Below are 10,000 nucleotides of genomic sequence, written 5' to 3' on the forward strand. Positions count from 1 at the left end.
CGACTCGCATTTCCTTCCCCTTCAGAGTTTTGGTGCTTCTCGACGACGCGCAGTTACGCACGCAGCAGGGATGTGGACGAAGTCCGCTGCTTGTGGGAGAGTTTCCTGAGGGGGAACTACATCTATATCTTGTAATCACCGTAACGGCAGTATACAACGCAGGCTATTGCATATAGCCTGTACAGAGTAAGCTTGCATTAACTCCTTATTTGGACTCAAATTTAACACGCAAGGTTGTCCCTTGTTTCAGCTCGTGAAAATTGCTTGAATTGGTTTTACACAAAATGCAACACAGCAGGTTTTTTTGTATGTCTTCTCTCCAGCAGACGTATTCTTGAATTGATTTACTTCAGTGCGTTTGGAGATATCTCTCTGATGACAATCTACTGGCGTTTCTCGCCGCTAGTGATGATGGCTAAATTGAACATTGTCAACGCGCTGAGTGGATTCTCAGGAACAAACACACGAGATAAGAGCCCGCTTCGAACACATCAAGACTTCAATCTCCTGCCAAAGTGGGAAAACCTCCGATAACAAATTCTCAGCACAGATGCCTCCTCTCTGACATTTTGTAACGAGCTATTGTTCTCTAATTCCGGAGAAAGAAAATTCAAAACACGATGTAATTAAGGCTTCAAAGACAACTACCGGCGAACATGGAAAAGGGACAATGTTAAAGCGGGGGTAAAGTCCGGTCACTTTCAGGACCGCTTGGAGGTGGTGATGGAATCTAGTTCGGAGAATACGTTTACTCTCGGATGCAGTGAATGAAAATCAATACGTATTTCAGGGGAGGACAAGGACGCCATCGAGAATAAGGTCAATTAAGATGACTGGTCATACAAATGTAGCCTAATAAATATAGATGTTCTCGTAGATCATCTTACTTGCGTATAATGCCAATGTGAACTTAACTTTAGCAGGCAAAATTGAACTGAAAATAAAGGGGAGTTCGAGATTGGATTCATGGTCTAATAAGGACCTGATAACCTCTTTTAGTTTTTCTTGAGTATAAAGTTTTGGTCACTGACGATGGTGTGCAATATGTTTTTTTTTTTTCTAATTAACTTAGAGGTCAGTTGACAGTTTGCGAGACGCCTGGAGTCTTCAGATATTTATGTAAATTAAGGGGAAGCGATTTATACTCATGTCCCCCAGCGTCATATCACAACTAAGAACAACATGGAAACAATTGAGGACAATGTTTTTCTCTCTCCTTTCAGTTTTGTACGTTCTAAACAATTTGTGCGTTAGTTGAGATGACAGAATAATGTCAGGTTTAAAATATCCACATCATTTTGAAGGAAAACAGCAGCCTTCCCATAATAATTTCCATCTTTAGATGATGAGCCCTGCACATTTTTGAACTCACCGGCTGTCAGGCCATCTATTACCCACACTGACTCACTGCTCACGGGTAGTAATCATTTTACAGATGTCCCTTTAGGTGGAAAATTTGTCAGGGATTACTGAAAAGGATTAGCCAACTGAACCCTCATCAGCAGCACAAATAGACTATATTAATCCTTGCCCATGTAGAACCAGGTGTATCATGGCATATTTTTTGCTAACAATTTAGGCTATAATCACAGTTAGAGACTACTTTTCATGCATTACAGTGTGTTTCTCACGAGTTGATAGATGGAGTATTAATCATTAGTCCAGTTATATTTCCTTCCAACAGTGCTTATATTTGAACTTTGGCGAGGGGTAAATGCGTAATTGGCATTTTGTGGCATATGGTAGTGATCATTAGTCGAAGGCTGTGGCAGTGCCTTTCCAGATTTGACTGGAATCGACTTCAAACAGATCAACACGTCAACAAAAAATCGAACAAGATTTGTACTGCAAAACATTGGAACAGGAAATGTTCGTGTTAAAGATGCTGGGTTGTAAAGGGTGAATTAACTAATAAGAGCTTTTCAGAAGAAACTCACAAATACATGTGATTGTAAGACGCAGAGCAACTTACCATCTTCGCCGTGCACTTTCAGTGTCAGACAAAGAGCCAATAAAAATCCAAACAATGACGATAAAATATCCATCTTGCAAAATAGGTTGCCGCTAATGTCTTACAGCTGTTGGTGTTGGTTTGTTGATTCTTGCCTCCTCCAGTCTTTGATATCCTACAAATACAAATAGTATTTTCCTTGTCCCATAAATAATGGTGTATTAACTAAGGGTGTTAGGATTGGTTGGTAAAGATAGTGTGGTTCTGTTGAATGTAGTCTCTCAACTTCTCCGTTGAATTTCAGCCTTGGGTACGTTTAATAGGAGTCTGACCGTTCGCAGAGAGGCAGTCTCAGCCAGTCTTTAAAATGTATCAGGGAAAAGACGTCTATCTGTCCGCGGACACAGCGCATATCAGTATCATTCAAACGTATCCCTCGTATTCATGACTGAAGAATTGCACAGGTTAGATCCATTGCCACCTCAGGATCCGATAGTTTGGCGTTTTCCCCTGGAGAATGCTTGGAGAGTAGCTCCCAGTTACCTCCAAAATCTGCGGGCGATGCCTTCTCGTCCCTTGGAATATAGCAGTCCGTGGTTGTTTTACAATTTCTGCAAGTCATCAAATAAAATATTTTAGATCAAATGATAGCACAGATGAATGCAGTCACTGCTCTACTTTGTTCACTTTTAAATGCAGGTTACGTTCACGTTTTACGCGAGAAGGTTGGGCTGACTGTAGCGCACCTCCGTTCCGTTCAGTCGCTCCTCGCAGTCTGGCATCTCTGCACGTTGCTCCGTCAGTAAAGCCTGGTCGTTGAGGCAGCGTGCGTGTGTCTGTGTGTGTGTGTGTGTGTGTGTGCGCGCGTATGTGATACCATTTCAGAGCGGAGCAGCTATCGCATTACAGTCAGCGCCTTGACCCGCCTCCCCTCGCTCACTGATTAGAGAGCACGGAGGGCGCACACACTCGCTCACACTCTCTCTCGCTCTCTAAATACACACACTCCACACACGAGCACACGTGGAGAGGAACACACTCGGACACACACAAAGGCACACTTCGGCGACTGCCAATCAAAGTTATAAATATAAAAGGACTCTGAATAACGCAGAACTGCTCAGAATTGCCGACATTTGAACGATATCACTGTTAAATGATACCACTGTGCCTAGTTGCTAAGGTCCATAATAGGCTACCAACGTGAAGAATAGCAAAGGGGTATACAATGGAAAGACTGAGAAGTATTTTCCTAGCGAAAATAAATATACACCAACACAAACCAACAACAGAAGTGACTACATGGAGGGTGGGAGGGAGGGGGGATGTCTAATGGGTATCACTTTGAAACATTTTCATTAAAGCAAAATGAACAACTTGCCATTGGCAAAACACAAAATAGCCTTCAACTTATTTCTGTAAAATGTGTAAACGCTGTTGAACACAAGCAAGGCAAAGCAGGCAAAGGTTTACTATATTCTCTTCCCGTTACAGACGCATCATGTTGGCATCAGGGGATGGTAGGCTAACCTATGTTTTCGAGTCTCTGCAATACAGTCTCTTATGAACTTGTGGAATAAGAATTGGAGCGGTGAGAACAGGGAGACACGGTAAGCTGCACTCGATGGGATTCACACCCTTTCCCGCAATCACACATCATACGCTCGCACGGTTCAAAATCGAGATGGTGTGTGTGTGTATCTGTGTGTTTTTTGGACCCACCCGCAGAGCAGAATCCGCCCTGACCCGGCCCAGACGTTGCTCTGCAATCAGCAGAGAACTAACTACAGAGAAGCATGCAATTTAATAACACAGTGGGTGCCTCCAGTACCCAAAAATACATCGCTGAGAAGCGCTCCCTGCCTAGCCAGCCAGCCCGCATGCCGACTGTTTACAGTAGGGTACATTAGACAGGGAAGCGCTCCGGGTGCGTAGCATTAGCGAGCAGTTACAGACTTGAGAAATGGGAAAACCTAACAATGTAGGCTCGTTCTGCCTGTCAAACTAGCAGTTTGACGAGGACAAAGAACCGCCCGGTTTCCCTCCGCCCATGGACATAGTCGTCTAAATATGTTTGAAGGGTCTAATTATACTTTTTGTATATTCTATATAGTTATATTTATATATTATGGATTTTAATTATTTCATCACCTTTGATTATGTGTTTTATGTCTATTGTTAATATGTCTTAATTCATTGTTATGTATTTATGTATCAATTCGTTTATTTTTGTCCATCATTCTTTTATTTAGAAGCTAGGCCAGTAGGCCTATTGTCTGCTGTCTTGTGTATGAAATGCGCTAAACTGCCTTGACTTGCCAAAATGTGTCTACATGATATTTGACTCAGCGATAAATGCACATAACATGTAAGGGTAGCCTAAAATACAAATGCTGAATCGTTAACACCACAAATGGGTGTTATTTTTCTGTTTTCCTGACGTGTTATTGTTGTTTTTAATCACCCTGGTGTCCTCTATGACCGGTCAAGCGTAGTAAGCATGTGATGGCCGCATGCCCTTAGACACCCGTGTGTCATGGCCCTGAGGTAAACGTGGCTTCGCATCACAGGGCTGTCACTCACAGACTACCCACTGACGACCCCAGGGAGACCACTGTCATATCACTACACTCAAAATTCTCTCAATCACCCTCATTAGCCAATACCATGAGGGAGAGTATTCCAGTCAACAATATGATTGGCTGAGTGGTCCTACCCCTTACCCACATCCACCCACCCACCCACCTTTCTCCATCCATGTGTCCTGGAGCTGTTTGTCTGCATAGTCTCCAGCGGTGCCACAGGCTGTACATCTTGGTCAAGTTTGTGTGTGTTTGTGTGTGTGTGTGTGTGTGTGTGTGTGTGTGTGCCCAGCTGCCCACTGTTTCTCTCCTTCTCTGACATGTTATGAACACAGAGACCTCTATTCACACAGCCATCAGGTCTTTCTCAGTCAACACCCCTCTCTCCATAAGACAAACAACGTGCTTGCAACTATATCGTGATGTCACTTCCTACCAGCCTCCACAAAGCCCATCATCTGTCACCCCTGCTTAACTCTGCCTGGCACCCATAAAACCCTCACCCACTCCGCTCTCACCCAATAAAAAAGCTGCAGTAACTTTACTGGTCAGACTGCTAAGAGTGTTGGTATGGTTCCAAAATTGGACCCTTTCCCCCTTTTTAAGTGCACTACTGTTGATGCCAGTGTGCGCTTTTATCTTAAGAGGAGACAGTTAGCAAGTTAGCTGTTGGACCTGATTTTGGCAAGTCATGGAACACTCTTAAATATCAATATTATGCTTTTGAAATTCCCTATAGTGCATAAACTAACATTGGACTCAAACTACCCTACAGTGAAGACATACATTCACCATGAAGTTGGTATCCCAAATTCAGCCCGCTGCTTTGGTGTTTTGTGTCTGGTATTTCCCCCCTGTCCATAATGACACACCGCCTGTAGCCTTTTGTTCACTCCATTAAAAACATAAATGAACCAAAGTTTTCTGTTCACATATAAATAAACCGGCACTGTCTGTAACCTACACACAATAAATGCGTAAAATGTATGCCGTAAATGAACCAAAGTTCATCAAATGTATAGTATGAACTACACAAATGAACCAAAGTCTTCTGTTCATACATAAATGAACCAAAGTGTGCTGTCTGTAACCTCCACACAATGCGGCGGCTCTCTCTTGCCCTCAGCACCCTCCTCTCCCCACTGTGTTCTGCTGGCTGATCCCAGGGAGCGGAGCCCTTGTCAGCTCGCCGGATGGCGGGGAGTGAAATGACAGAGCAGAGGATGGGGGCCGTCGGAGGATCAGCCCTGATGGGGGGAGGCCGAGTGGCGCAGAGGAGGCGGCCAGCGCTGGAGGTCAGCGTGAAGAGACAACAGATGCCGGCCCAGTCGGGGGCAGCGGCGAAAGAGCCTGTTATCTTTATTGGAGATTAACAGGGGGGCTTCAAGAGATAGCTCAAGCTCTCTCTCTCTCACTCTCTCTCCCTCCCTCACACACACACACAGAAACACACGCATACACAAAGCAGGCACAGACAGATTGACTAGAACTTTAATTCCCTTTCTCTTCTTCTGCTCTCTATCTCACTCTCTCTCTTTCAGCATCTTACCAATTCAAATCTCTCTCAATTTTCCTCTCTCTCTCTCTCTCTCTATCTCTTTTCCTTCGTGCTCCCTATGTCTGCATCTCTCTCTCTCTCTCTCTCTCTCTGATAAGACACAGTGACTAGCCTGACTATGTTGTCCAGGCTGAGTCCCATAAGCCATTTCTAATGGGATAGAGTTTACATGGAACAGACTGGTGTATGTTTACACCACGTCAAATGTAAGCTAGCCAAGGTGGTCCTCTCTGCAGAGCCGATAAGGCTCCATTATCCGCCCACCTGTGCATGACCTATTAGATTGGGGGAATTGGTGGATGTTGGAAGATTTGTGTATCTGGACCACACAGAGACACACACACACATGCATGTGCACGCATATACAGACTTACAGTTTGTGTGTATTCTTGCAAAACTTCAACATCCTACTCATCTTGTTCAACGATGAAATCCAGGGTGTTAAAGACAAGGATTTATTACATAACACTTTTCCTCCAGTAAAGTAGGAATAATACATTTGTCATATAAAGAGCACAGGTAATCACTCATTTGGCCCTGGTGGCTCACTGTTTTGATAAATGAGCTTTCTGCCATGATCCGTGAAAAATAAACTAGCCTTGTCTTTGCCCGTTTCTTGTCCAAAAATATGCCTGCTTTATTTTCTCTGCAGAATCCCAGCCCACCCACGGCAGACCCATCAGTCTCCCCCGTAATTATTACATACCTATCTTACTGTAGCCTATAATCTACCTCCTGCACCCCCCCCCCCCCCCCTCTCTCTACGAAGGAAGCTGCCATGCGGAGCGCATTTCAGACACATACTTAGACACACTGACACACACCTGTAGATCGCCATGGGGAATCATCTTCATGTCCTCTATGGACGTTCTGAAAGAACAATATTTTGCACAGAAGAGTTCAATCTACTAACATCGCTACTTCCTGCTTACGCGACGATAGGATAACATTAAGTTCCCGGACAGATTCCCTTGATCGGAATGAACACACGCCTGTATAGCAGTTCGTGTCGACGCCAAAAGGGGGCAGATTTTTGCCGGGGGTGATGCTGTGACACAGAGGTTCGAAGTTCCTGGGGTTTGACTAATACTAGAGTAGCTGCCATTGAACAGAATGTTTTCATTTCAAATCGGTATTACGCTCATATTTGTCAGTCATACCATTATCCATTTAATTGCTTTGTAATGATAAATCAACTTTATGGCGTACCCTATATCTGATCAAATCTGAAATGCAAAAATGCATGTGAATGTTTTGTCAGGTTATGACAACTACTGTTGATTTGAGCCGTATGTCATGTGGTCTACTGTGGCTCTTGTCATTGTTAATTCAGAAAAAAACACTCTAACAATAATCTAACAATAATGAGTTTATTCATTTGTGTATGTGCAGGGTGTGGCGGTGTTTTCTAAAGTTAGTGTGTAGCTTCTCAAATGCTTCTTTCGCACTCTTGCTCTCCGTTTTTCTGCAGTGATTTATAGTGTGTATATATTGAGAAAGATATCATTTTTGATGAAAAAGCCCAAACGGACCTCGCCCTCTTGCAAAAAGGGCCCAACCCAGCGCAGTGTTTATGTGTCTTCTTGGCAGTATCTTCCATGCTAAGCCATCACAGAAATGAAGCATTTATCTGTGGGCAGCAATGATAAATAGCTGTCGGTAAAAAGGAAAGCCAGCTCAGGTTTATGAGAAGAGATAGGGATATTGTGGAGGTTTTACAGGTGTGCGCCAATGTGCGTGAGTGTGTGTGTGTGTGTGTGTGTGTGTGTGTGTGTGTGTGTGTATATGTGTTTATGTAAGTGTGTATAATATTTCATGTGGCCATAAAATGTGTGTTTTTGAATGTACTTTGTGTGTCCAAGTTTGTGTTTGTATGCGTGTCAACGTGTATGTATATGCCATGCTCTTTGTTCTCTCTCTCTCTCTCTCTCTCTCTCTCTGTGTGTGTGTGTGTGTGAGAGAAGGTGTGTGTGTGTGTGTGTGTGCAAATGGTCAAGTGCCTTCACTCCTTGTCATCATGTCATTGCTCTAGAATTGTCACTGAATTACCTTGAGCAACACAGGGGTGTAAACAAGTCCATTACGCCCCTGTATTTGCACAGAGCAGGTTTGCCTCGACAGACCGGCCCTTGACAAACTCAGCGCTGATAACAGCCACACACCAGAGAGACTCTCCCAACCAACAAAAGCCACTGACGGAGCGTGACTCAGCTAGCATAATTGTGTGGCACTTGAGCAACACATTAGATAGTCCACTTCCTGTGTCCGAGAACGAGAGATAAAGAGTGTTGAGAGGTCAAGGAGACGGCTGTCCAGAGACGCACAGGGTCTATGGAGAGGCAGGATGTCCTCACAGGTCACTGCGGTGAAAGGGGGGTGAAGGAGTGACAGACAGATATGGAGTCGGGTGTGTTTCATTGTCTCAGTGTTGTTTGTATTCTCTTCTAATGCAGTGGTGCGGCTCCTACACAGTTTCAGGATAATAGACAAAGGATTAATGAGTGTGTGAGAGAGAGAGAGAGGGAGAGAGAGTGTGTGTGTGCGTTTGTGTGTATGTGTGTGTGCGTGTGTGTGTAGCCCTGTGTGAAATCATCGGCTCTCATATTTGATTTAGCCGTTGCATGTCAAAGTGGCGTCTGGCTGCCCTATTAGCTAGCCATAATCTGGCGTCTCCACTTTTGATTGACAGCCCCTGATAACCGTGGCAACATCTGTTTCATCCTGTGGCTCATGACTGGCTCCACCTACCCCTAAGCCATCCGAATTACACCTGTCCGAGCCTTCCGCTTTCAAAGCAGAGGTGATAAATGCGCTGCTGTCTTGGATCTGTCTCCCGGAGACAAGAAATATATGAAGCTCCAGGAGAATCTTCTAGAAAGGTGTTTTTGAAAATATCCAGCCAGTCATAAACCCAGAGGTATAATTTTAAACACAGGCGTGTGTGTATATCTGTTTGTGTGTGTGTGTGTGAGAGAGAGAGAGAGAGGTCTGCGCCAAAATCGCCTGGCGGAAACAGACAGGCATTGGTGTCGTCTCCCCCCCAAATTTAGGGGTGATAATGGAGAGTTATGGGGCATCTGCTGGAAGTGTCACGCCCAATCTTATCACCGCCTCTCGTGTCCAGCCTCGCTGTCTGGACAAATCAAGCTCATTGTCACTGTCCGGTCATGAAACCAAAGGCAAGTGAAAGCAACAGCGATCCTCCTTACAGTATCAAACATCACACACGGGCTGTGAAATATTCGCACCCGACACTTCTATTAGAATCTTATTATAGCGAACATGGCAAATTGGAGGAGTCAGCGGGATGCGGTGCGACGGGACGCGGTGCGACGTGGCGTGGCGCGACACTAGCACATAGACAGCGTTCAGTCTCAGTCTCGGGGAATTCAATAAGGCCTCTATGAGTCTCTGCGCTCTAATCAATGGGCCGCTTATAGGAAAATAAATAACTGTCAGCAATCCAATAAGCTTCCAGCCGGCAATAATCATCCACCACCAGGCATCTCGGAGTGCGGCCGTCGCTGCCTATTCACCGCTGGCATCCAGATCCCAATAAGCCGAGGACGGTCTGCGATGACACATGACGGTTGCGGAATGCGGGGTATGCGCTTTTATCAGTTTACAAGAGGCGAAGTCAGTGAGATAAAGCAGCGCTCGGGTGAGATAGCAACGACTTTCCTCGTCCCTCGGGAGTCAGGCCGTGACCAAACATTGTGTAAGACGAGGAGGGCATGGGCAGCATGAGGAGATAAGGGGAGGCTATCACTGGGGCTAAGGAAGTCTCCACCACGAGCACCATCTCCACAGACAAGGGACTGGACCCTCTACGGATTCATTTGAGCCGATCCCAGTTAATCACCTCTCAACATACACACACACACACACACACATACACGCACACACACT

General features: G+C 45.0%; 1 protein-coding gene across 2 annotated transcripts in view; it reads right to left on the bottom strand.

Moving 5' to 3' along the window:
* nrp2a (neuropilin 2a) overlaps positions 1–2,754 on the bottom strand; it is a 73,428-nt gene extending 70,674 nt beyond the window's left edge. The window contains exon 1 of one of the 2 annotated variants that reach the window (XM_076303064.1): positions 1,973–2,753. In XM_076303064.1, coding sequence (XP_076159179.1) covers positions 1,973–2,045 — 73 coding nt within the window. In that variant the 5' untranslated portion in view covers positions 2,046–2,753. Of the gene's footprint in view, positions 1–1,972 lie in introns of both variants that reach the window. The other variant, XM_076303065.1, reaches the window with a different exon arrangement.
* Between the last annotated feature and the right edge of the window lie 7,246 nt (positions 2,755–10,000).

Source organism: Alosa pseudoharengus, unplaced genomic scaffold (genome assembly GCF_046254945.1).
Source record: "Alosa pseudoharengus isolate Yale_2024_CS ecotype anadromous, Long Island Sound unplaced genomic scaffold, YU_APseudo_1.1 YU_APseudo_1.1_scf_24, whole genome shotgun sequence".
Taxonomy (NCBI): domain Eukaryota; kingdom Metazoa; phylum Chordata; class Actinopteri; order Clupeiformes; family Clupeidae; genus Alosa; species Alosa pseudoharengus.